The 27416-nt window shown below is 40.4% G+C and overlaps 4 protein-coding genes across 9 annotated transcripts; 3 read left to right on the forward strand and 1 right to left on the reverse strand.

Moving 5' to 3' along the window:
* Positions 1-232: 232 nt before the first annotated feature.
* Positions 233-3965, forward strand: LOC133150174 (uncharacterized). Its single transcript, XM_061272535.1, has 6 exons — positions 233-1446; positions 2537-2646; positions 2893-3018; positions 3187-3293; positions 3368-3549; positions 3638-3965. Exons 1-6 carry the CDS (start codon positions 340-342, stop codon positions 3797-3799), a joined length of 1794 nt encoding a protein of 597 aa, XP_061128519.1. The 5' UTR covers positions 233-339; the 3' UTR covers positions 3800-3965.
* A 216-nt stretch (positions 3966-4181) lies between these two features.
* Positions 4182-5861, forward strand: slx9 (SLX9 ribosome biogenesis factor). Its single transcript, XM_061272540.1, has 6 exons — positions 4182-4474; positions 4736-4856; positions 4937-5008; positions 5109-5283; positions 5452-5517; positions 5593-5861. The coding sequence occupies exons 1-6, from the start codon at positions 4310-4312 to the stop codon at positions 5714-5716; spliced, it is 723 nt and encodes a 240-aa protein (XP_061128524.1). The 5' UTR covers positions 4182-4309; the 3' UTR covers positions 5717-5861.
* A 293-nt stretch (positions 5862-6154) lies between these two features.
* dhrsx (dehydrogenase/reductase (SDR family) X-linked) lies at positions 6155-25663 on the reverse strand. 3 transcript variants are annotated; one of them, XM_061272538.1, is made up of 9 exons: positions 25528-25663; positions 19716-20367; positions 11724-11882; positions 9657-9764; positions 9290-9358; positions 9112-9213; positions 7983-8190; positions 7203-7410; positions 6155-7088 (listed from the first exon to the last, which is right to left on the reverse strand). In XM_061272538.1, the coding sequence occupies exons 3-9, from the start codon at positions 11821-11823 to the stop codon at positions 6906-6908; spliced, it is 978 nt and encodes a 325-aa protein (XP_061128522.1). In that variant the 5' UTR covers positions 11824-11882; positions 19716-20367; positions 25528-25663; the 3' UTR covers positions 6155-6905. The 3 variants fall into 3 exon arrangements, with proteins under 3 accessions (XP_061128522.1, XP_061128521.1, XP_061128523.1); XM_061272537.1 differs by lacking the exons at positions 19716-20367; positions 25528-25663 and adding an exon at positions 18269-18475; XM_061272539.1 differs by lacking the exons at positions 19716-20367; positions 25528-25663 and adding an exon at positions 12531-13262.
* cd99 (CD99 molecule) lies at positions 18525-27269 on the forward strand. 4 transcript variants are annotated; one of them, XM_061272541.1, is made up of 13 exons: positions 18529-18767; positions 20729-20761; positions 21013-21072; positions 21660-21692; positions 22099-22149; positions 22237-22275; positions 22632-22685; positions 22811-22879; positions 22970-23002; positions 23606-23626; positions 25555-25671; positions 25764-25814; positions 26103-27269. In XM_061272541.1, the coding sequence occupies exons 1-13, from the start codon at positions 18707-18709 to the stop codon at positions 26129-26131; spliced, it is 651 nt and encodes a 216-aa protein (XP_061128525.1). In that variant the 5' UTR covers positions 18529-18706; the 3' UTR covers positions 26132-27269. The 4 variants fall into 4 exon arrangements, with proteins under 4 accessions (XP_061128528.1, XP_061128527.1, XP_061128526.1 ...); XM_061272542.1 differs by lacking the exon at positions 22970-23002 and having other exon boundaries at positions 18528-18767; XM_061272543.1 differs by lacking the exons at positions 25555-25671; positions 25764-25814; positions 26103-27269 and adding an exon at positions 24557-25091 and having other exon boundaries at positions 18526-18767.
* Positions 27270-27416: the final 147 nt, after the last annotated feature.

Genomic DNA, 27416 nt, shown 5'->3' on the forward strand with positions numbered 1-27416 from the left:
GCTCCTGCAATTTCCCAAGAGAGCCATCAAGGTGCATTGACCACAGGCCAAGATGACAATAACGTAGAGACTTCCCACGAGTTTCAAGACTCCGTTAATAATTCAAAGACGTCCAGTGAAGATTGGCAGATGAAAGCTGCCACAACATCCACCCATTTTGAGGAGCACGTGAAAGATGTCAGCATTGAGTTGCCGGTGGAAAGTAAGGACGATCCCTGCCAGGCTTCACATCCAAGTCTTGATATCATACCTCCGTGTTCATCTGTTGAACCTGCAGCCAGTCCCACCAGCCAGTTGATTGACATCGTGAAAGATGGTAAAACTACCCCAAGTGACACAATGAACAGCTCCACAGAACATGAGTCGGCCAATGACTTCTTAAAGGAGGAAATCCTGAATATGGAGATGCGGGAGTTGGGGAACGTCACAATGTCTGCTTCAGACCAAGAAATCCAACCAAGTCTGGAAACTGAAGAACCGATCACTTCCTTAGATCAGCCAGAGGAGGAAACACGTGTTGAAGGATTTGGGACATCTGAGATAAAGGAGCAAAAAGAAACTACTTCCTTTGGGGAAATGGATGGAGATGACCCAACCCAAGAGGAGAAAGAGCTGGATAACAACATCGAACTTGACCACCAAGTTGAGAATATCCATTTAATCGCCCAACAAGATGATGCAGGATCAGCGTCAGAGGTGACACTGCCAGGGGAGAAGCTCTTGTCAGAGGAAGTCATAGCTGACGATCAAACTCTGCAGCCAAGTGATGAGGTGAAGGATGCGCTCCATCAAGAAGAGATTGCAGAACCAGTGACCATTTTAGATGATGAGAGTGAAAAGACAGACAAATGTCAAAACAGAAATCTCAAACAGCCGGGGGACATTGAAACAAAAGATGCCTTAGATAGCAGGTCAGAAGCACATGAAAACAAAATAACATTTCAAGAAGAGTTAGAACTGGCTATAAATGGAAAGGTCAAGGAATCACATCAAGCCATAGCGAATGGGATACTTTGCCCTGAGACACAATCAATAAAGAAGGAAGTGATAATGTTGTCCACGAGGAAAAAAGATGATGCGTGGTTTAAAATGAAGCCAGAAGAACCACATGTGCCTCCACAAGGAAAACACCAAAAAGAGAATCCAGTTAGAACAGACATCAGAGAGGCTATAACTGACAATTTCGCAAGGGATGCGTGGATGAAGGAACTCAAGTCAGTCATTAAAGATGAAGTTCTTTCAAAAAAGAAAGATTACCAGGTAAAGAAAAAGAGGGTGGTTCTGTTAGAGGATGGACAACAATTCATTCCTAATCAGGAGTGGCAGACAGAGAGACAACAGGAGATGATTTCCTCAAAAATGGAGGACAGCCTTTTTCCACCTGGCCAGGACAACACAACAGCAACACCACACGACCAGGACAATGAGATCTCACTTTATGTCAAGGTAAAAGTACACAGTTGATCTAATCAAAATGTTACATATATTTTTTTTTATCTAATCAAAATGTTACATATATATATATTACAAACATATATATATTACAAACATATATATATATATATATATATATATATATATATATATATATACACAGATGTGATGTGTTCAAATGTAGGTTGTAAAAGTAAAACCTCATGTTAAACTACATATACAAAGTACAATACGTGCCCGTATCTAAACTTAAATTATCAATTGGTAGCAACCTGTTTGTCCCAGCATTGCCAGCAGGAATGGTTTAATACCTTGAAAAAATGTGCTAATACTGTATGTGAGAATTGCTAGTCACAAAAATCGCCTTTGTTGGTGGAATTTGTTGGCTGACCAAACACAAGTTCAAACTCCCCTACAATTAGTTAGCATCTGAGACGATATTTGAAGTGGTGAATAAAAGTGATCAAATATCAATAATTATTGCAAATATTCCTGGAAACAAGTTGAGAGCAATTAACTGTAGGATAGGAATGTTATACGGCTGGAGTTAGAAGGCTAATCTCTGCATTCTCACACTGTAAGCTGATTAGCCTGCTGTTTGGTGTTCAGCATTGTGGGCGCAGTAGCCCTGGAAGCAGAACACTTACTGTACACATCCATCACCTTTATATTTCATGCTTTTAGAAATCGCTGCAATTAATCATCCCTGTCTTGTTTCCCCATGTTGCTGCTCTCTTGGTTTGTTCCGCCTTCCATTATAATTACATCTCTATTGACATGTATTGTTTAATGCTGTGTTGTCATCTGAGGATATTGAAAAAAAAAAAAAGAAGTTTATTTTGACAAAATAAGCAGGTTGTGGTGCATTTGTTTGGTGTGAGGGTACATTCTACCTATAGAAACAAACAAAAAAAACTATCAAAACAATTATCAGAGCCAATAACCTCTTTGTCAGATATCCACAAAAAAATTATTGTTGTTGCTGGTTGATATGTTCCTCCACTAGATTCCTTCATTTGTGGGTGTGTGTGCGTGCATGTGTGTGTGTGTGTGTGCGTGTGTGTGCGTGTGTGTGTGTGTGTGTGTGTGTGTGCGTGCGTAGGCGGGCAGTGATGGGGAGAGCATCGGTAACTGCCCATTCTCTCAGCGACTTTTTATGATCCTCTGGCTCAAAGGAGTCATCTTCAATGTCACCACCGTTGACCTCAAGCGGTAATTCTTACTGTTACATTTTAAATGACTTTATTTGATCATTTTAAGTATATTTTATATATATATATCCGCGTTACAACTTTTATACAAATTTATATTTACCACATGACCACCATAAGATTGTACCAGTAAACCGAGAAGCCCCTGTCTATTTATTCAAAGTTCTGTACATTTATGTTTTTGTTTTATTGAACGTAACAACTTCTGACCTGGCCCGGCCTGGCATATTATTTTTTGTGCTCTCAGAAAACCTGCTGATTTAAAAGACCTTGCTCCAGGCACCAACCCTCCATTTATGACCTTTAACGGAGAGGTCAAGGTTGATGTCAACAAGATAGAGGAGTTTCTGGAGGAGAAATTGGCGCCACTGCGGTACACAAACACGAGCGCGCTACACTGTAGTAATAAACAAGAAATCCTCACACTCTGCGGTTAAATGGAAGCACATATGCTTCCTGAAACATTGAACAGGAAGATGTGTCCATTCAAAAGTCATGTTCTCAGGCTTTATTTTGTTACAAGTTGTTTTGGTATTATCAGCTACCCAAAACTGTCACCGAAACACCCAGAGGCCAACACAGCTGGCATTGATGTCTTTGCCAAGTTCTCCGCTTATATCAAGAATCCAAGGAAAGAAACCAATGATGGTAGGCGACAAAGCAGCGTTTTTCTTGTGACTATAATCGTACAAAATGTAGCCCTAACCTGTCTTTGTGTCCAGCCTTAGAGAAAGCACTGCTGAAGTCACTTCGCCATCTTGACGACTTCCTACGGACGCCCCTGCCAGCTGAGATTGATGGTGATGCCTCGGGAGATGTTCCGGAGTCCACCAGGAGCTTCTTGGACGGACCAGAGCTGACCCTGGCCGACTGTAACCTGCTTCCTAAATTACACATCCTGAAGGTTCACTGCTCTACATTGCATTTACTGGATGGCGCATGGTCATCTGCAAAAGTTTTTGACTGCAATTTTTTTTCTTTTCTTTTACCAGGTTGTAGCCAAGAAATATCGTGGATTTGAGATCCCTGCAGAGATGACAGGCGTTTGGCGGTATTTGAACTGTGCCTATCAGAGAGAGGAATTCAACAGCACCTGCCCTGCCGAGAGGGAAATTGAGTTTGCCTACGCTAATGTTGTCAAAAAAGTTAAATGAGGTCAAGTCATCCAATAATCTAGATCAAAGGTAGGCAAACTATGCAGCAAACTAGCTTTTTGCACTGACAATTTAACATGAAACTTATTTGATTAATTATTAGACTAATCTGAGGATGACCACTCAACAAATTATGGAAAATGTCTAATCTTTAATAAAGTTACTTTATGCTCGTTTTGTGACCCTAAATTTCATTTTGCCGACACAAATCCCATTATAGTTGCTTCATCACGATCAGATGAAGGTGGAAGCCATCTAAATTAAGTCGACAATTTTTTTTTCCTGCGTATTTTAATTTCAGAGTACGTACAGTGAATGGGTGTTTTTGTTGTTGTTTGGGGGTGTTACTCCCCGGAACACTAGATGGGGCTAAGTGCTCCATCAAGCTCGACTCAGACTGTGGTGGACGAAGAAGACAGTCACTAATGTCAACGAAACCGAACCTCGACATCGTGTTTGCCAAGAAAAATAATCTAAAATTTTGCAAAACGAGCTTTTGTTGTTGTGAAAATGGTTGGAAAAATTAAGAACGTCCGGCAGAAATTGCACCAGAAAGCTGTAAAGCTAACGTGGATGGACTGTGCTTTGTCCAAATCCTCGGACGAACCTTTCTCCTTCCAACCAAGTCATTCACATGAGGAAAATGGCTCTCCTAAAGTTACCGGGAATATACAAGTAAGTGCCGACTGAAAAACGTCTCCTTTACTTTGCTTACCAACTCATTTTCTCCAAAACTAAAGACAATTTGAGTACAATAACATGCTACTATTGGTCCGATCGCATTAGGCTACTGATGACATCAGAATAATCTCCTATGCTATGATTTCTTTTTAGATGAAAACAATCTTGAACATAGTCGATTGTCTTAGCCACTGAATAATTGATTGCCAAATAAATACATTGCTTCACCTCTAATTCTAATGCTTAATTATGCAGGCCCCCATCCAACTGTCTTCCCCAGGTGGGATATTTGCAGGCACAGAAATAGCTCCAGCTGCCCTGAGGCAAACATTAACATTCAAAGACCCTCCAGTAGCCCCCATACCTGCCAAGATCGGTAAGCTTTGCCAACATCGTTGTGAAATGTCATACAACACTCGCGTGCCCCATCACTTCTCTGTGTGTGTGATTTTAAAGATACTTCTGAAGCAAAGAAAGTGAAGTCAAAGAAAGAAAAGATGAAAGAAAGGAGGGAGCGATGGCTAAACAGTAAGTTATTTTCCATTCATTATATCGTGTTTTTTAATTCTGAGGCACAAGCTCTCTTGTCAGGTACCATTTCTATTTACCTGCCTCCTTTCCTCTAAAGAAATCAGCGTCATCAAGCTGACAAAGGAGCGTCAAGCGGCACAGGCCCGGCGGCAGGCCACTCCAGTCGTGGGAGACATGAGCGTGCTAGCAGACGCCCTGCCTGAGCTGTCCGAGCTCATCGCTCCAGCTGGTACAGCCCGCATAGCCGCTACAGCTCGCCGGAAAAGCACAGTGTAAGTCGATCTATAAAATTCATGTGGGAACTTGGAGATTTTTGGTAGACCAGGTGTCTACGACACACATGCAGTACAACAATTTTATGTTTGAAAATGCTCAGGATATTATATATTATATGCTTGTTGGCGGTCAAACAAACTCACCAGTCCCTCTCTCCTCCCCAGGCCAGTCAAGAAGTGCGCAGTAACTGATTTCAGTCAGATGAGGCCCCTACAGAAACGCAAATTCTTGTAAGCTCTCTTTTGTATCATTTATAGTCATAACATCAAATGAAATGTGCTCATTTTTTGGTGTTCTTACCACAGGGAGTCAGAAATCAGTAGGTTTGGCGAGGCGGTGAAAATCCTCAGCGGCAAAAGGAATCCTCTCAACGACATCTCTGAGCATCTGAGGAAGAGACTAAAACAGTTAGAAGAAGGTTCCAATTGACATCAGTACGCTGTTTACGCATTGGTCTGTGTTCCCCTCCATTATATTTACTATCGAAAGACGTGGTCCTGTAAAATCAACAAAGACAAGTTGCGTCTTTGTTATGTCACAACTAATGACAATAAACTTTGCTTTTAACGAATAATGGCTTCATGTACAGTAACACAAATAGCACTTGATAACACCCCACTCAAAGGAACCAATTTTGTCTCATTGAAGCTTCCAACTCAGTTCCAATTTTGTCCGTGGCACCAAGATGCCACTTTATGTGGCCAAAGCAATACACTGTAATTGCTTTAGCCTAAGCACAAAAGTAGCAAGTAGGACATTTACTTTCAGAGAATTAAAAATCAAACAATACCATGGATATGATTTAGGGCACAAGACAACAGCTGGGTGTGATGTATCCCCCTTCCACCCACAGGTTTTAGACAACTATCACTGTCAAACAAATCTTTATTTTCCACATAAAATTGCAAGCAGCATCACGTGATTGCAAAGTGGTTGATTTGTGAGGCTTCTGTGGAAACAAGTGCAAGAATTTGAAAGAAGCTGGACCCAGATATTCTTTACCCAGATAATATCATGATGACAACACAATGATTACGGCTGGAAAAAAAAAACAGAACAAACAAAAATAGTAGGGCATTAAAATATCAGGCTAAGAAGAGGGTTGATATTGCATAGCCAACACATTTTCATATATATATATATATATATATACATATATACATACACGTATATGAAAAAAAGTGACAAAAAGTGTATATACTCTGTAAACACTGAATATATTGAAATATTGAGGATCTTGTATGAATTTACCCACAAATCCACTTAAGAAATCTGCACTGGTTTTGTTGAACACAAAGCCAAAATTCTGTTATATGCATAGCACCATCAAGAAACGGATTCAAAGAACATTTTGCCAACTAGAAGAGCATTTAATTGCTCTTCCTGTCACTATACATTGCAGGCATTGAATAAACAAAGGCACATTATTGTAATACTTATCAAATAATATATGTGAAACATTCTCATTTTTGCAACATGACGATTGCGACTTTGTATAAACAAACCCCCGATATCATTTGCAATAGAAAAACCTTGATGTCTGCTCGCTGATCCTTTGTCTGTTTTGTGTGTCATGTGAATCTATTGGTCTTGCAAGGACAGCCACACCGGTCGGTCATCAGGCCTCATGTAGGCCTGCAAGCTCACAACTCTTTTCCCACAACTTTGCTTGAAGCTCAGAGTCATAGGAGTCTGGGGCTGATTGCTTCTTTTCGCCATTGTAGAGGTAGCAGCCACCCACACCTTCCATCTCGGAGGCAGCTGCAGCATAGATGATTATCGAGGCACCCTCTGTTGGAGTCTGAGAGAGAAAACAAAAGAAAAGTGATAGCAACAAAGCTAATTTTTAAGGTAGTCAAACTGTTGGCCAAAAAACCGAGATAATTAAAGACTGACACATGGATGTTTGACATACCCTAAACAAAGTCTTTGCAAATGGCTTTTTGAGCGCCTTCGCCAAGCTCCAAAGGTTGTTGTAGAGTGCTGTGTCCACCATCCCGGGATCCACCGCGTTGACCATCACCGAGAACCCTTTGGCTGTCATCTGCTCTTGTAGGTAGTAAGTGAAAAGGACTAAGGCTAGTTTACTTTGGGCGTAGGCACCATGGGAGCTGTAGTTTAACCTGGCCAAAGGGGAAAAGAGGTTAGATATTCTATGTGTTGCAATCCTTTACTTAACATTTGAATACCATCAGGGATGTAGAAAGCTTTTGTTTTCCAATACGATTACAGCCTTTTCACGGTTTGCCGTTCACAAATCACCCAATTGCCTCTTTTTTTTTTGTAGTGCCCATCCTTTACTATTCGCTGAAAAACAATTTTTTTTAATAGTTTTTGGGGGAGATGAGTTTGAGAAAAAAAAAATGTTTGTTTATTTCGCTTGTATATTGTCACCATTCATCACAATTTCATTTCATGGACTGTCAACACATGACTTGCCGAAACACACAACGGGATGAAGCAATTTTGCTTATCTAGTCCCGCCCCGATTTCAACCAACAATTTACATCACCTAGCTCCATAATTACACTTCTATATGTTACTTTTGCTTCCACAACAGTGACATTTTGTGTGATGGTTTGTGCCGTAGCGACTTAGGTCGCTTCGCAGAATGAGTTCCTATGAACTTGAAGGTTGAAACAACCAGGAAATAACCTTTGAAGGAAAACCAATCAAGTACATGATTATATTTTACCTCCTGTTGAGATCATCCATCTGGATTACCCCCGCATAGTGTGTGGCGGAAGACATGTTGACGATTCGGGAACAGCAGTCCGGTCTCCCTGACCTTTTCAATAGGTCAAGCAGCAGATTGGTCAGTAGGAAGTGGCCGAGGTAGTTGAGAGAAAAGTGGAATTCAAAGCCATCTTCAGTCTGCCTCTCAGGAACCAGCATGGTCCCGGCTACACAAAGTGACACATACCCATTCAAATGAACGCAAATTGAAGGAATTGACAATAAAGCTGACTCCGACTCCATGAATCCAAAACCCAGACTTCTTATCAGTAGCTTTCTAAGTTTCACTAGTGTCATTCAATCTAGTATCTTGTGATGAAACCAATTAGACTCAGTCACAGCAGTTGCTTCCGTAGCTAGTATTTTTAGTTTTACATTGTGGATTGATGAACCCCATGACTCATCATTTCTTGGGCTTACTTGGTAAGAAAACAGCACTCCTATTCTGGGCTTAATTAGCAAGTGCCTCAGATCAATTTCTACACCGAGAAATGATAAAAAGAATCTTCTTTGCTCATCTCTTCTGCATCAAATTTCAAATTGCAGACCACCAAAATTGTAAAAACCACCAGCATCACCGATAACAGTCACACTATTGATTTAAGAAAAGAGAATCCTTTATTATTCCCTCAATGGGGAAACTCCTGTGTTAGCAGCAGTACACTTAACATATACACATACACACACACACACGCATGCGGGGAAGGGGGTAAAAGATTTTAAAAAGTAAAAGATATAATTAAAAAAATATGGACAGTATATACACAGTACACAATTTTGTTGGACACGCGACAATCGAGCAACTCCAAAACGTATCACCAGCAATACATGTTCCCAATCGCTTAAAAAAACAACCAGTGCAGTAGATGGCTTTATTGCTAAGGACCGACATGAGTAGTATTTGTATGCAAAAACATTCCAAATATGTACCAAAAAGTGTCCTAAAAATTATGGATCGTTCTGTGGGTCAGCCGTAAATCACCCTTGCTACTCACACATACGATCCAGTATTATATAGTCTACAATTGCAGCGTTACGTAACAAAAAAGTATGTTGATGAGATGCAATAGAAAAACAAAACAGCCTACCGTTATTAACCAGAAGATGCAGGGGAAGCCCTCGGCCTTTGAACGTTTCGACAAATCTTCGCACTGAATTCAGAGAAGTCAGATCTATAAAGAGAAACTCGGCTGGAAATAGATTACAAATTAGTCAATAGTCATTTTTGATGATGGGGCGATGTGACGATGAATAAAAAACAATTACCTTTGCCCTCGGTGCATTCTCCCTGAATCGCTCGTGCAGCAGCTAAACCCTCCTCGTTTTCATTCCCCGCTGGAAATGATGAAGAGGGTCGTTAGTAACCAAGTAGATCTTTACGAATACTTAGAACTCATAAAAATATACATTAGTCTCAAAATATATTGAACAACAATGATATCAAATATTTGATTGGTAATTACTATTAGATATGGTTTAAAGTTGAGGCTATGTCATCAGAATAAGACTAATCTACCTGACAAAATCATTTACTTGACTTGTTGGAAGAGAATTTAAGTCTCATTTTTAAAATTGGTAACGTTAAAATGCAAAAGGATGGTTCTAGTCCAACATGCATGATGCAAAAGCCTACCAATAATGACGTGCATGCCAAGTCTTGCCAGATGTTTTGCAGTCTCATAACCCATTCCTCTTGTACCACCAGTGACAATGCCAACCCTTCCATTCTGCTTCTGTAAGACTGTAAGAAAGGAGACGGGACCACAAGAGAACATAGGTCAAAGGGTTCTTCAAAATCTAAAAAAAGAGTCCAAGGTGTCTATGAAAAACTGCCTTGGATTAAAAGATAATAAATAATAGTTACATTCATTAATACACTTGTACCATCGGGCAACAGTGACTCTCCACACTTCGCTTTTTAGCCACAGGTACACATGCAATTCTAAAATATACACATTCAAATTTGGAATAGTAGAAAAACTAGTCTATGGCTGATCACTCAGGAAAATTTGCTGCAGAACCCTGCACATTAGTATCCTGATTATTAAAGTAGAGTTACAATAAATTTGACGTTTATTTACTTATAAATTAATCAACAGTGTCTAATTTTTAGCATTATTCACTGAGTATGGTAATGGACAGAATAGCAGTCACAAATGTGTAAAATAATAATCAGAAAATCACAATCTAGCAGGAATAAAATCTGCATTTTATTGAGAGAAATAAACCACCAGAAAAAGACAAGACACTTTGTACAAAAACAGACACACTTGTGACCCTCGTCGGATTAAGGGGTGCAGAAAATTGAAGGATGGAGGGTGTACTGTCTGTTCTCTTTCATACTGAGAGCTCTTCAGTAGCTGGTCGGTCTTGATCCATTTGTCATGCTTTGGGATAAATCGCACACAACCAGTTAAAGGAGTCCCATTGTTGGACAGATTAGGACTAAGAAGGCTGCATAATGCATAATGCCCTTCTTGTGAATCTCACATGCTACATGCCACACAATTTGGTTTGGATTTTCTTTCATTTTTAAACCATTTTATGGCTTTGTTTGGCCTCAGCTACTTTGCCAGTCACACCTTTAACAATAAAGCAGACTGTGTAAAAGTACAAACTAATTTGGACTGATTGTGTTAAAAATAAACACATGTCTAGTATCTAACTCAAACTAGGTGTTTACGCTCTACAGTGTGTGAATGAATGAGTGTCTAGATGTGAAGGGTGATCAGTCAAAAATTCTTGACTTTTCTGACTACACAACCATTGATAAAAAAAATAGAACGTTGTTATTACTCAGTGCATTAATAAGGTCATTTTTTAATTCCTGATGAATGCAATACAGGCAACATACATCAAAATTTAGTTGTTTTATTTTAGACTTAAATTCTCTATTGCAGAGTGGCTGTTCTGCATTTTGTGGAAATAAACAAAAGGGCTTTATTTCTTTATTTTGTGACTAGCGGTCTTGGTTACTCGGTATCAGTGAGTACTCATGCTGGTGGTATCAGTAAAGAAAACAATCACAGGTGGCAGCTAGCAGAGTGGGCTATCTTTAATATTATTTAAATTATAAATGTGTCGATCATTAAATAAGGAGAACAGATGATGGCCAGGGGTGTAAGCCTAATGTTAATGTTGTTAATTTAGTCTACTGATTATCCTCAATTATAATAATAAAATCAGTACTTGTCAAAATAGATGCAAGCAGTGACATGGAGGAGTGTACAGCATTAAGTATTGAAGATGATGATGGTGACAGATTCAGATAAGCAAGATATTTCCATCCATTGCCTATCGTGCCATACTAACAACCAAGAACTTGTGGCATTGAAACATTAAGTTTGAAAAGACAAAACAAAAAAGCACATGAGGGGAAGACATATTTTAGCCAATTTAATCATTGTTTTTTTTATCAATTTAGCCAATTTAGCATATTTCTGTTTGTTTTTCTTTCTTTTAAACATTTCGATTTATTTTGGTTGTTTGGCATGGACAAACCTGGCCAATAAAGCTGATCCTGATTTATGTTAACATGTGCAATAGATCAATCGAAATAAAAATAAAATAACAAATAATTTTCGTTAATTTATCTTATTTTCTTCCTGCCAATATTTTGTAACATTATATGAATAAAACACCCAATCAATAATATTTTTTAAGAAGCTAGTTAAAATATGAAAACAATAATATAACCAACCTGGAAGTGTGAAAGATCTGTTGAACATCTGGTAGATGAGAACTCTGATTCCACAGTAGTAAAGTTTGAGAAGAGGCACCAAAATAGACAGTGGATTCATGATTCTTCTTCCTGCCTCTCCTGCCGGTGTTCGATTGTGTGTGCAGTGCCGTTGGTCGCCTGGACGGAAACAAAACTGACTCGTATTAGTTCCGCCCCCAAAATGAAGACGTCATCTGTGGTCTTGGGCGTCAGAAAACAGAGTTGAACTCTGTACTGTATTTAAAAAAAAAAGTCAGTTAAAAGTGGCAATGTACATGAACCAACTCTTCAATAATTCATAGCTATATCGCTACTCTATTTCAGACATGCATACATGCACGTACGTACGTACGTACGTACGTACGTACGTACGTACGTACATACATACGTACGTACGTACATACATACATACATACATACATACATACATACGTACATACATACATACATACGTACATACATACGTACATACATACATACATACATACATACATACATACATACATACATACATACATACATACATACATACATACATACATACATACATACATACAGACAGACAGACAGACAGACAGACAGACAGACAGACAGACAGACAGACAGACAGACAGACAGACAGACAGACAGACAGACAGACACTAATGGACTGGGGAATAAAGATAAGTATATAAGAAAAAGTGGTTAGAAAAAGCACTGGACTCAGGATGACACAGCGTTATCCTCAGAGTAAGCAATAAAGGTTTTTCTGCAGAAAATGAAGATTACGATGCTGAACAAACTTACCACAAAGAATTCCTTTGTAACCAACCGCTCAGGAGTTTCCAAATTATTTTTTTCCCCCTGAGGGTATATTAGAAATGTTGGATGGTAAAGACACTGTCAACAGCTTCTGAAGTCCCCATAGAAAAGTTTATTGCTCGCTTGGTACAAATGAGAAATCCCCTTTACACAGGGTGGTCTGGTGACATGTTCAATGAACATGGTGGTCACTTATCTTAATTTTAATTTTGATGGGTTTTTCCCTGTATGAAGTCATCAAATTAATTAGACACAAAATTCTATTCTATTTTTTCCATAAACGAGATGTTTAATTTTAAGGGGTTTATAAGAGTTTTCAATATAACTAACTGCGGGCGGCACGGTGAGGCACTGTTCAACACGTTTGCCTCACAGTTCGGAGGGTGCAGGTTTGATTCCACCTCCAGCCATCCCAGTGTAGAATTTGTATGTTCTCCCCGTGCCAGCGTGGGTTTTCTCCGGGCACCGGTTTTCTCCCCCATCCCAAAGACATGCACGGTTGGCTGATTGAGCACTCCATAGGTGTGAGTGCGAGCGCTGATGGTTGTTCGTCTCTGTGTGCCCTGCGATTGGCTGGCAACCGGTTCAGGTTGTCCCCGGCCTACTGCCCGATGACTGCTGGGATAGGCTCCAGCATGATCGCGACCCCCGTTCAGATAAGCGGTACGGGAAATGGATGGACTTTAAATACTGCAAATGGCGCCCAGACTGTATGTTAAGTAAATGAATGACTTGGGGCGTGTTCCAAACTGTCGTTATGTGCGTCGAAGCAAGCACCATACGTTCAGAGGACAGCAGTTTAATAAACTCACACGAGGATTCAGAGAACCAAATCTATCACTTGGTTGCGTTACATCCGGGGAGCGAGAGCAGCTTCTTCGTCTCAGCTACGGTAGCCGTGCGGGACATTCTTTTAGCACAATACACAATCATGCAATTATCTACATCCTCTCCTTTTAGAACATTGCCTCTATAAAAAATATTGTTAACTAAAAAACTGTAATATCCAAACGTGACGTGACAGTCTACAAATAAACAAGTCTGCGTAAAACTGGCAGCATTAAAACTTACTGAATTAACAAATTATTCCTCTTGGAAATGCACGAAGGTACACTTGGTAATAATAACAAGTATGTAAACAACCTTAGAGCTTAACTTTTTTTTTTCAAAACGCAACTAACAAACATGCAGTTCAATCCTTGTACTTCGGATTCGGCTTAGAAATCCGACCTGAGCGAGTCACATAAGCAGAACAATTGTGTGACACTCGGGTGGGCACGTCAGCTGGAGATGTTGTCGATTGCTCATTGGTGGAGTAGTGAGCAGATGGTTGAGAGAAGTGAGACGGTCGGGCATGTGGACTGGATAGAAGAGGGTCCGGCGGACTCGGAACCGGTGGTTGAGAGTGATGGTCAGAGTCGGCGTGCAAAGGTGGGGTTGGTTCAGCAACAGGAAGGATGTGACGGCGATTCCTCCTGTAGATGCCTCCGTTGGATTCAACGATGTAGGAGCGCGGCTCTTTGCAAGCCTGAACCACTTTCCCGAGGCGGTCATATCCCTCTGCAGTCTGTAACCGGACAATTTGTCCCCTCACAAGTGGCACCAGAGGGCAACTTGTTGCATCATAGTACTGCTTTTGAACAAGTCTTTTCCTTTGAAGCTGAGTAGAAACTTGTCCTGCATCCTTCATTGTAGGCACAAGCAGAGTGTTGTTGACAGGAAAGGTAGAACGTGTCTGGCGAGACATGAGACGCTGTGCAGGTGATCCAAGCGTGTTGTCTCGAGGAATGTTCCTGAGGTTGAGCAGGTTGAGAAAAACATCTGTTCCATCTCGGTGTGACTTTTCCATGAGCTGTTTGGCACTGCGGACGGCACGCTCGGCTAATCCATTCGACTGCGGGTATCCGGGACTGCTGGTAACGTGCGTAATGTCCCACTGTTTGGAAAAGTCGCGGAATCGTTGGCTAGTGTATTGTCTGCCATTATCAGAAATCAGTGTATGGGGTGCTCCATGAACAGAAAAATGTCTCTTTAGCTTTTTTATCACTGTAGCTGAAGACAAATCACGAAGCAGATCAATTTCGAACCATCCCGAGTAAGAGTCAACAAGGACTGAATACTGTTGACCATGCCATTCAAAAATGTCCGTTGCGACCGTAGACCATGGCAGGGTAGGGACAGGATGAGCTTTCAGCGGTTCCTTTTGCTGGTGTGGTCGTGTGCTATTGCATACAGCACAAGACAGTAGTACTTTTGTGATGTCCGTGTTCATGTTGGGCCAAAACACTGTACTTCTGGCTCTACATTTAGTTGATTCAAGGCCTGGGTGACCTCTATGCATAATTTGGATGTACTCTTGTTGCAGTGAGATTGGTATGACAGGTCTGTGTCCTTTAACAACAATACCTTCTTCCACTACCAACTCGTCTCTGTATGGAAAGTATGGGCGGACAGAGAGCGGTGCCTGACGTTCTTTGTTAGGCCATCCATTCTGGATCACATTGCTAAGAGTTTGAAGCACTTGGTCACTGGCAGTGTGTGTTCTCAGCTCTTCAAGCCTGGCTGTCGAGATAAAACTGACTGACATGACTTCAAACGAGCTGTGAGCACTAGATAATTCAGAAACTTTACCGTTTGGGGCTCTTGACAGGGTGTCGGAAAGGTACATTTGCTTGCCCTTTTTATAAACCAAGGTGATGTCAAAAGCTTGTAGACGAAGTAGCATCCTCTGCAGACGAGCTGGAGCTGTGAGGATCGGCTTCTTCAGTATAGTGACCAGAGGTTGGTGGTCTGTTTCAATGACAGTGTGCTTGCCATAGATGTAGTCCTTAAACTTAGTGCATGCAAAAACAACAGCAAGGAGTTCTTTTTCAATTTGCGCATAACGGGTTTCTGTATCTGACAATGTGCGAGATGCATACGCAATTGGCTTTCCATCTTGTAAACATGCTGCACCCAACCCATAACGGGATGCATCACATGTTAGCATCACAGGTTTCCCTACATCAAAATAAGAAAGGACAGGTGAGCTGGATAGACATGACTTCAATTTCACAAATGCCTGTTGGTGTTGGGGGAGCCAGCACCATGCAGCGTCTTTGTGAGTGAGCTGCCTGAGTGGTGCTGCAATGTCGCTGAGATTTGGGATAAACTTCCCCAAGTAGTTCACCATGCCCAGGAATCGTTGCACAGCTAGGGCATCTTGCGGGACCGGCATCTCCGTGATGGCTTCTGTTTTCGTTGGATCGGCTTTCAGACCTTCTTTTGTGAATATGTGACCAACATAGCAGACTTGGTCGAGCCGAAACTTGCACTTTTGAGAGTTGAGTCTAAGTTTGATCTCTTGTGCACGATCCAATATTTTCTTCAGATTAGCATCATGTTCTGCAGCATCGCGACCTCCCACAATGATGTCATCGACTATGACAGCACATGGGTAACCGGCAAACAGTTGTTCCATTGAGCTTTGGAAAACTTCACTTGCTGAGTTGATGCCAAATGGCATGCGGAGAAATCGGTAGCGCCCAAAAGGTGTGCTGAATGTTGTCAACATGGATGACTTTTGATCTAGCTTTATTTGCCAAAAGGAGTTCTTGGCATCAAGCACCGAAAACAGGGTGGCACCTGACATTTTGCTGGCTACGTCTTCCACACTACGCATCGGATAGTGGGGTCTCTTTAAAGCATTGTTCAAGTCTTTTGGGTTGATGCACAGTCGTATCTCTTCTTTGTCTTTCTTGTGTGCTGCTACCATCGATGAAACCCAGTCCGTGGGCTCAGAGACGGGGCAGATGACTCCTTTGCTTGTCATGTTATCAAGTTCAGCTTTAACGCGGGCCTGCATCGCCAAGGGGACACGGTGCGCTGGACGCACGACTGGCTGTACAGCTGGATCTACTACCATGGAGTAGGTGATTGGCAGTTCTCCTAATTCATCGCTGAACACATCTTTGTATTTCTCTTTGATATTTTTGACAAAGTCTGTAATAGTCTCCGTGCCGACCTGGTGGACGTGAGGGCTGAATGTGACAAGTCCGAGACGCATACATGCACGAAATCCCAAAAGTGGAATAACATCACGCTCCACGAGGAAGAAGGGTAGCGTGTGTTGCTGTTCATCCAAGTAGCATGACAGTGAGACAAGACCTGCAGTTTCGATCTTGCTGCCGCCATAAGCCACTAGATTTGTAGACTTGCCACAGGGAATAATGTTCCCCTCAGAGAGTTGTACAAACATGTCCTTAGCCATTACATTACATTTCGCTCCGGTGTCAATCTTCATTTCGATGGGTTTCCCGTGCACATGCAGAGTGACAAAGCCTTCATCTCTATTTTTCATATGTGCATTGATAGTGTCCACAGAAATTCCATCTACATAGTATGTATCATCATCAGCGGTGTATTCTTTCTCTTGCTCGACCTTCACGTGATACACTGGTCTTCTAGTGGAGCTTTTCTTTGTGAAACTCTTTCTTTCTGTGTTGTGATACGCTGGCTTTGACTTGCAGCTATCCTTGAAATGATTCATCTTTCCACATTTGTGACATTTCAAGCCAAACGCTGGACATCTATCCCTTTGCGCTGGGTGGCTGCCTCCACAATGATTACAAGTAGTGATGTTCTTTGAATCATATTGATTTGCTTTCTTATTTCTTGACCTGTACAGTCCTCTATTGGAGCTTTGTTGTAGCGCATCCACAGGGTTTACTTGCAGAGTTAATGCTTTTGTGTTTTCCTCGGTCATTTCATAAATACGGCAGATAGAAATTGCCTTAGCGAGGGTCAAGTCACTATCGCGTAGCAGAGCCTTTCTTATACCGTCGTTGTTGATGCCACACACGATTCTATCACAAATCAATTCGTCCGTGAGCTCTGCAAAGTGGCAACTCTTTGCTTTTATCTTCAAATCACTGATGAAAGATTCAATAGTCTCACCTTGCTTCTGATTTCGAGTGTGAAACTTGTGCCTTTCCATCGTCTTGTTGTGTTGTGGATTGCACATTTCCCGAAATTTTCGCTTGAGACACGTGGGGTCTTCCCGAGACTCGGCCGGGACCATAACGGCTCCATTTTCTCCTGGCGCTCTAACTTCCGCAGCGTATACAAATGAACGCTCCCGTTCAATGGCTTCTGCTCCTGCAAGGTTGAGGAGGATGTACGCTTTTGTCTTGGCAGGTTTATCCGCGTGTGCAGCCTCGATAAAAATGTCATATTCACTTTCAAAAATACGCCAATTCTCGGCAACGTCTCCTTCAAAAACAAGAGGGTCTGGCCTGCGAAATCCTTCCGCCATAGTCAGCCTTCACTTAATTCCCCTCGCACTTCGGAGCACGGCGAAGAAAAAAAACACCACTCAATACACAGAGGGCAGGTCCGAGACGTCTTCTGACACCATGTCGTTATGTGCGTCGAAGCAAGCACCATACGTTCAGAGGACAGCAGTTTAATAAACTCACACGAGGATTCAGAGAACCAAATCTATCACTTGGTTGCGTTACATCCGGGGAGCGAGAGCAGCTTCTTCGTCTCAGCTACGGTAGCCGTGCGGGACATTCTTTTAGCACAATACACAATCATGCAATTATCTACACAAACTATGCGTGAAGCGCACAATGGTTCTCTACCGTGCAGAAATTTAGAGGGCTATTCAAAGTTACCGTTACAGTGTCATAAGCGCTCAATCACTTGTTGACGTTTTAAAACACATTCAAAATGTACTTCACCTTGCATGCACTAGGTGGGAGTAGAGGTTAACGTGAAAGTTGCCGCTCCGCACCAGCCGAGATTGTAACTTATCCTAATGCTCGACTGAGTCTTGACACTTTCTCAAATCCTCTCTTTATATATGTATATATATAAAAAAAGTATTGTCCTGCCCGGTTGGATGAGTCATTTAATTAGTCACACAAACTGAACATGTTTTCTTTTAGAGAAACGCCCTGCCACACCCAGTTGATCTGGTACCAAGTTGACTCATGAGCGCTTTTGTAACTGGATACCACAGAGCAGTCGTGTTTTCTCCTGCGCTGTTCCCTGAAATATCCCCGAGCTAAACACGCACATTGGAACGCCCTCGAACCACATACCTCATTTTGATGTAACTTTCTTTCCCGTCTGGAGACCGAAAAACTGTGGAGCGAATACTTTTTTTTTTTGTCAAGATGAAGTTTTGCTTGCTACCCGCTGTACTTCTCCTGGTGACTGGGGCATTGACGCAGGACGGCAAGTTAACCCCCCCGTTTTGTGTTGTGATCGCATAATTCTTGTTTGAAAGCCGAGATAATCAGTCTTTCGGTATTCTTATTCTATACGGCTACAGTGGTCGCCGAGCAACGATTATTAATAGAGTTCCCCAAACTGCCTCTCTTTGCACGGGGATTCTGGTTGCGTTTATTAGATTTCGCTTAAACTTAACACCCTACCTTGAAATATTTAAATTATGACTTATTGTAAAGTGCGCAGTACTATTATTGCAATTATGATCCAGACACCATTACTAAATCTTTGGAAAGTGACGCAATGGAAAAAAAAGTGAAAATACTGTACGTATTATCTCAGTCTAGAGCGCGGGTGTTTCCGACAGTTCAAACCAGTGAACTAATGTTCTTTCTTTTTTTTTTTTACAGCAAAATTACTTTTGATTACAATGTTATCGTCTTGTTTTATTTACTAAATGTACAAAAATAAGTACATATTGTAGCTTAGGATAGACCTGACCTTTTTGAAGGTGAGCGCAAGCTACTCTTGGGTATAATGCTGACTAATGCAAAGGGCTCCCAGTTCCATGCGCACGTCTGAAATTAATGTTATTGGTACGTATGTTATTATTAATTTATGGATTAGCCACGTGACCGAGTTCTCACAATAATAAGGAAACATCAATACTGTATCCATGCAACTTATTTTTTCTATAAATCTCCCCCGATGTTCACATTTTCAAATTGTCACTTCTATAACATTCCGAAGAAATCATTTTCCCAATATTGGTGAGCTATTGTTAGAGCAAGCCTGCAGGTTACTTCCTAATGCGGTCCTACCTAGTGCCCACTGGCACCACATTGGTGACCCCATTTTCAGATGGGTTCACAATGTGACATTACACAAAAGTCCTCAAATCAGGACAAAATACAGTGAAGCATAAACTGTCTTATTTATAAAGAAAAAAAATACCTCTTTCTGTTTGTCAAAATGTTACAGCCGAAGTTCATGTTTCTGGAGCTTTGGTTTGATGCTTTGGACTTCTGTCAGTTGTGTCCGGAACGTCTTTTTTCCTTAGTCTCAGAGAGTTTCTTCCATGGGACCTGTCTTAGAAAACTATATAAAGCGTACAAGCATAAAGTATCAAGGTTAGGGCATTTTTTAAAGCTTCCATATGTTTCGGAAGGAAGCAGTAGTGGTTAGCACAGATGTCCCACAGTCGAGATGTCGAGATATCTGCCCTTACTGTGAGGAGTTTGCATGCCATGCTTGCGTAGGTGTCCCTCCCATATCCCAAATGGCAAACACTGCATGCACATTTCAATCAGTTTACTTGAAAATAATAAAAACATTTCAAATTTAAAAATGATCAAAAAAGTAATGAACTCTGCATAAAGCTTTCATGATAAATAATGCAACTCTGCTCACTTTGCATTAACAAAAGCAGTTGACCCACAAAGTGTTCCGTCATTCAAAGCTTGTGCGGAAGAGGAAAGCACTTATGAAGACTCACCACAATCCCTCACAGTGGAACGTGACTCTGCATTAAGAAACGTTAAATAGAAGCCAGAGTTGCTCATATGGTCTTCTGGGATGGTCTGATTTTGTCAACTGCTTTGGGCTCCTGTTGTCAGGTTGGAAATGGCACAAAATCACCAAACTGCAAACTGGCAGAGACTAAAATAAATGAATCAAAATGCAAAGTGACAGTAAGTTCTTGCTGCAATAACTACAGCCAGATATTGTTGTCACGCTCTGTGAAGTGCCTTTTTATTTGGTTAAGATTAGGGCATTGGGGTTGGGATCAAAGTTCATATTAACGCATATGTTTGGACAGCAACACAATATAGCTAACTTTATTATTTTGATCTTGATGACTTTGTGGTCGTAATGGTTGTGCTTGGGTTCCAAAAGTAATTCTGAATAATTAGAGGAGAAAACTGTAGAACCACCATAAATGTAATCCAAAATTGTCTTTCATACAGGATTTGACCTGTTTGATGCGCTCGATGACGTAGGTGAGTAGTCCTGGGGAGTTTCTTGTCTGAATATTTGCCTGCTTTATGCATGATATTTTTGTCAATTATATAATATGGACATTTCTATCAATTTAAGGCAAATTGTTTATGATAAGAATGGTTTCTTTATAGTTTGTTGATCAGAGCTCAAAAGATCTGTGAGCAATTTGAGTAGAAATGTTGTTTCTGTTGCAAGTGCCTATATGGAATAAAAAATGGATTCCCAACACTTTTTCTCTGTTTTTTTCTAGACCCAACACCACCAAAACCAAAAGAGCAACCAAAATCCCCAGACAATACTAATCTTGATGGTTTGTATACTTTTTTTAACATGAGCAAGCTTAATTATTTATTATGATGGCTTTGTATTTAAAGTGGATGGACATATGATAGAAATGTTACTTTTCAATTATTTTTAAGTATGTGGTCATTTTCTGGGAAATCTGTCCACCCAATCTGTGTGACAAGCAAGTAAATCTTTAGTGAGCTACCTATTTTCCATGCGCTACCTATTTGACACCTCAAACCGGCTAATTAATCTCCTTCTGTGTATTCACAAAAGCAAGCGCATGAAAGTATCTTAATGGTACGGATGTTGTGACGTGTTTTGATGTTGTCAGTCGCTAGCGTGCTTTTTATTTTGTTACCTTTACAATATCATATACAGTAGTATTTGATGGGCAGACTTTATGAGAGTGTTCAAGTTGTGTCAAAGATTTTCCTGGGCTGTCGTTTCTAAAAATATTGCACACCCATTTCCAACTCAAATCATCAATGACAAGTCCTCCGTGTACTACGCCTCAATTTATGTGAAACCCTAATGGACAAATTATTATTTTTGTTTTAATGTTGCTACCCCCAAACTAGCATTTTAACTATTCTTCTTGTCTCCCCACAGATGGTCTGGACCTTCTTGATGCCTTCGGACCAGGTAAAATTTACATACCAGTATGGGCATTATTGGTTTGAAAATCACTCCAGCTAGACCTTCAAGTTTTTTTTGTATATGCTGAATTTTGTTTTTAGGTGTAACTTTAACTCAAACAAATACGAAATAACGTAATGGCTGAATGTATCCTAAAGCGGATTGCAGATTTTTACAGTGAGTACTTAACAAGACATTAATTTGTCTATACTGTTGCCATCGGTGCTGCTCCTCCTTTTTCTTTACACAGAGAGCTAATTTTAGCATTGGCTCATGGCCATTTTTTAATTCATCATTGGAAACTTTAATCATTTTTATTCTATTTTCCTTTATTTATAATTGCATAAAAACTCACAGTAAAAAGTATTGGTCAAAGTAAAGCTTATCCATTGTCTGTATTTTTCTTTTAAAGATGAACCAGAACCTGAGAAACCTAAGAACCCAAAGAATACTGGAGATTCTGGTAGGTTTTTTTTTTTCTTTAAAAGATGATTACAATAACAAACAGCCTTTACTTTTACATCTCTAAAACCTGTATTTTTATATGCAGATGGCTTTGGATTTGATCTCAGCGACGCTCTTAAACCAGGTAATGCTTGTTCAATAACCTTCATCGTCCCAAGGTTGAAGGAAAACATCCTTATCTGTTTCGCAAAACTGGTGGGAACTCTCACATCAATTACATGTTTGAATAAGAACAGTTCCAGTAAACCATGAACTCATTCACTGCCAGTCCAGTTAAAATGAATCTTTGACGTCTATAGCCGTCGTTGGCAGGGAATGAGTTAAAATCGCCGACTTAACAGACATTTGTGACCCTGTCGAGTAGATGTAATACACTTTGTATATTGGCCTTGGAATGTTATGCTCTCTGTCTGCTTTTTTCCACAAAGTGTGTTGTGTGTGCGTTTTCTCAGATAATTTCCCCTCTTCTCTTTGTTTAAGACCCAAATGCCAAACCTGACACACCTGTAGTCAACCCACCAAAGCATGGTGGAGGTAAGTTGGAAAATTGTCTACTTGATTTCTATGCAAGTTTTCAGCAACACTTTGTCTCATTGACATGCTTTGCATAGCAAGTACTAGTTTGTCTTCAATATTATCCTTTGGAATTTTCCACATAGGGGGTGGTAACCTTGATGACAATGACTTATTTGACCTAAGTGATGGTGGAAACTACAACCCTGATGACGGTACGACATTTCCTGTGAACATTTGACATTTTTATTATACCTAATATTCGATTTCTTTGGAATGCCTAACATACTTTGTTTTAAACATAGGCCGTTCCGGAGATTCTAACTATAACAATGCAGGTATTTAAATCTTGCAACATAATGACTTTTTTGCAGGTAGCATACCAGTCAAAAGTACTCATGTCAAAGTGTGACAGAACTGTTCCATCAAATTACACATCGCGCACAGCATACATGCACATCCAAGCACTTACTCATCATACACACTTCCCATATTTGCAGTCATGTGATCAATTGATTACATTTGGTTGTTTGAATAGTTCTTCAAGGCTTTGCCTCATTTGTTTGTGATTATGGAAATTAAAACCATAGAGCATTTGAATAGCTAAATTGCTGTTTCAAGATCATATCTTTGTGATTGTAATGTCCGGAAGGAGGAGTATAAATAGCGTTGCCATGGAGATAAAATAACAAACTTGAAAAAAAAAATTGTGTTGCCCGTCACATGTTTACTGATGTGATGTTGACTATATTGTTGGAGCTGTATGAAAATTCTGCCGTTATAGACACAGTAATCCTCACTGGTTACCTTACTTAGCTATACTAAATGTCTCTCAATAACATGATGGCAATCAGTTGTATGTACATCTCTGCAAACAACATCTGCAAAAGTCAGTCATTCACTCTACAGTTAAAGAAATTTTTTTTTTCTCGTCTTTTCAGGTGGTGCTGATCAGCCTCAAGGTAACGTTTTTTTTTCTACTTCTGCCTTTCCGCTTTTTGTTTTGGTAACTTATGACTTACGCCGGCATCCTAAAATCACCCCTTGTGCCCATGTGTCACATTTCCTCTTTCCTGTTTGAAGACTGTTTGGGTTGCTGTGGTCACACTTTACTGCTAAGCGAGCATCTTGGGTTTTTATGTTTGGTCGAAGCTTTATCCTGCCAGTGGAGAATGGATTTGATTATGAAACGGGTTGGAAATGTTAGATCATATCATGTCCAAAACTAATTCAAATTATTACTAAAGGACATACACACAATAGCAAAATGAGCGACTTGAGTTATGTGGGAAAAAAGGGAGCGTCATAGTCGCCGAAGCACCTTCAATTACTGATTGAGCTGCACAGACGTACAAATAGCAAACGACAACACTTGTAAGCAGCTACAATCGGGCAAAACTCCTGACTGATGTTCTCACAGAGATTAACCGAGCATCTTTGTGATGTTAGTCACCAGGCCACACCCCCTTAAAGGTAGGAAGCTCAGTTTGTGCTTACGACCAGCTTTCTCCCAAGATACAGTAGTTACACAAAATACAGTGCTTTGTATGTTTCTAAAGACGTGTTTGGGGGGGCTGCAACAGATGTACGATATTGGGCGTAGACGTAAACGGAGGCTTGGTCATGAGTTCAACTTGTACGTCAAGGTAGCACTGTTTTTACTTTGTGGCAATCATTTGAATGGCAGCTTAAGCTTGCCAGCCGCAGGGGGCAAGGTCAATTTGTGCTATTGGTGGCACAGTGCCACTTGAAGTTTGGGCTTTGAATGGATGGACAGGGCTCCTCCTTGACTTCCAGGCCATGTTTTTTGCTTTTGCAGCTTTTAGAAAGGATCGAGGCTCCTGGTGTAGTCTGTCTGGCTAAAACTATGCTGCAATTTTGTGTTGTTGCAGATCCCGACCTTCCGTGGCGACAAATCCTGAAGATGCTAAATTGTAACATACCTGAGGAAATCATTATGTGGATGTCCAATATAAAAAAGACCTTAGTACCGCTCTTAGAGAGGGCCATGGAGCTTGTGCAGGCTATGCCCTGATTATTATTTGTTTAAGTACTTGACGTTTACACCTTTGAGTAAGTTACTTGAATCCAATATGACAATCGAAAGGAAGTCACATGGAAATGGACTTGGTTGTGCGTCGTTTAGCTCAGGAGGCTTGTAGGATTGATTCGGAGTGTTCTTTCCTGCCTGGTGATCTGAATATCGTGGCTTGCATGTTGATGGGTGTGTCTGTAGCTGTAGAGCTGTCTTTTGTTTACGAGGTAGCATGAGTCACTCCTACTCTATGCGGCTCTGTTACATGAATAGATGGCTGTTTTCTAAGAGACATTATTGTGGATGTAAATAGTCACGACACGTGACAGGATGTTAAAGCGAGCGGGAGTTCCGTTGGGATCAATAAAGTATCTACCAACTGACAACAATAATCACAGTTGTCTTTTTTTTTTCTGCCACCACCTCACGTCAAACATGTCAAGACACACCCGACCGAGCACATTGTCATCATAGCCAACACTAACAATCGGTTCTACACTTGTACTCTCTAATGGGTGTGCTTTAACAACAGCTGGCACTGAAAGAGTTAATCGAGCAAAAGTTCACTTTTTATAGTAAATGCAAACATCTGACTGCGATTAAACTCATAAAGCAAGAGACTATGCAACAATTACTTTTAAACATTTTGCATATTTTTAAATAAGTGATATGCTATCTGATTTTTTGATAGGATGTACCTGAGCTCAATATTTTGGCAGAATATGATCATTTTGTATTTTTTTTAAAGTCAAGGTCTAACTGGGTCGAGGACTATCATATTCTACGATAGTTGTCAACGTAAGTTCAAACAACTCAAATGTTGCTTACTGTATGGAATTTCCATTTGTCCCGCAGAGGCCGGTTCCGGAAAAATCGCGGGAATCGTCAGCGCTATCGGGGTGGCGCTTTTAGGAGCGGCATCCAGTTACTTTGCTTACCAGAAGAAAAAACTGTGTTTCAAGATACAGGGAGGTTCGTAGCCCGTATTACTACTTGCATGCCGTCTCGGTCTGACCTGGTTCCAATCTTCAAGGACTGTGCTAAATGAAACATTTTGTGAGCAGGCGCTGACCCAGAAAGTGGTAAATCACATCCTACGCAGTCTAACCCTCAAGGTAGGTTATTTTGTGATGAATTTACTGCCAAACCATTTTTCAGTTCCTCTTGACTCACAAATGTACGCTACTCGTATGAACAATGGATATAAAAAGTCTGCACACCTCTGATCAAATACGCAAACAAATTGGACACTTTCAAAACCAGGTAAATGGACCAAAACATTTTTAAGGGAGGTGAAGTAAAAACAAGCAAGTGAGATAAGCTCTTTTCACTGGGCTGCCTTCAGAATTTACCAATCACATTCAAACTCCACTCTCATCTTTCTTTTTTTTTCTTGATTTCAGTTTACAGCAACTTGCTCAGGACTAACTAAGAACAAGCTTCGTTGACGGAACGACGACTAAAGTGTCCGTGTTTTTTTGTACCATAGTATCGTCTCTCATATTTCTGCTGCTTGATGTTTGGCTTTTTTATCTTGGCGGATACATTTTAGCAGCTTTATAATGTAATGGTAACACTTTTGCAAGGACACCTTAAGCTGTCATTTCAGAAGACCGTGTTGTACTTTTTTTGTTATTGTCCGAATGTCATGTGTCATAAAAATGTTTTGTGTATGAAGTTTTTTTTTTTTTTAATAAATAATAGAAGTATTGAAAAGCAGGGGCGGAGCCAGAACCTTTTCAGTGGTGTGGGCCGGGGTGCCCACAACCACTCAAAGGTCCTTTGAATAATGAATCACAGTTGCACAATGTGAAGACATCGCAAATTATTGCCCAGTTAGGGTTTCATTAAATAAAATGCATATTTATCCACCTTGTCCAACACACTAATAATACTACCAGGAAAAGAAAAAAAAAGAGTAAAAAGCAACATTTTGCGCAATTAAATTGACCAGTTTCCTTGCTTTTCACATTGTACTTCGATTTCATGCACTGATTTTCTAGCTAATTCTTCTGTCATTGGTTGTGCGTTAAGTGCAAAAGGTAGTAAACTTGATTAATGCATGCTACAAGTTTAAAATATTTCACTCTTGTGAATGATATCTTGCATCCAGTTCTATAGTAACAATACTTTTGGTTTTAGATAGACGGTCAGTCTAAATAAATGGTAGAGTATCCAAATGCCTCAGTGTAATGTGATGAAATGGATGTACAGAAGAAATAATTATACGCTCCAAAGAATCACTTTTGCGCGTGGTCACCATCGGGCCCATCACGTAGCTCCGCCCCTGTTCTTGGTGCAGGTTTTTTTTTTTTTTTTTACGTGACTGGTTACTCACGTAGGAATGAAAAACAATTGTATTTTGTTGTTACAGTGCTATCATATTGGAGTGCATCGACGTTTGAATTTGCTGGTTGTTGTTCAGATGTTTTGGGGATTTTGAGAGGGGGGAGATTCATCACAAGCTCAGTCATGGAACTAATTAAACTCATACGTCGGGGTGCTACTGTATTTTCATGTGTGAATGTAATTTGTTTGTACGTGTTTGGAATTAAAAGTGGAGAGAGAGATTTGCATTTGTTTTCAATATTAAACCTGCGTGTTGAATACATTTTAAGATTTGGATATTAGACAGCAGAATCATTGATAGTTGTTTATATCACAAAAAAAAAAATGTTAAGGCCCTCCTAATAAGAATTTGCAAGATCAAGTGAAAA

This window comes from Syngnathus typhle, linkage group LG2 (genome assembly GCF_033458585.1).
Source record: "Syngnathus typhle isolate RoL2023-S1 ecotype Sweden linkage group LG2, RoL_Styp_1.0, whole genome shotgun sequence".
Taxonomy (NCBI): domain Eukaryota; kingdom Metazoa; phylum Chordata; class Actinopteri; order Syngnathiformes; family Syngnathidae; genus Syngnathus; species Syngnathus typhle.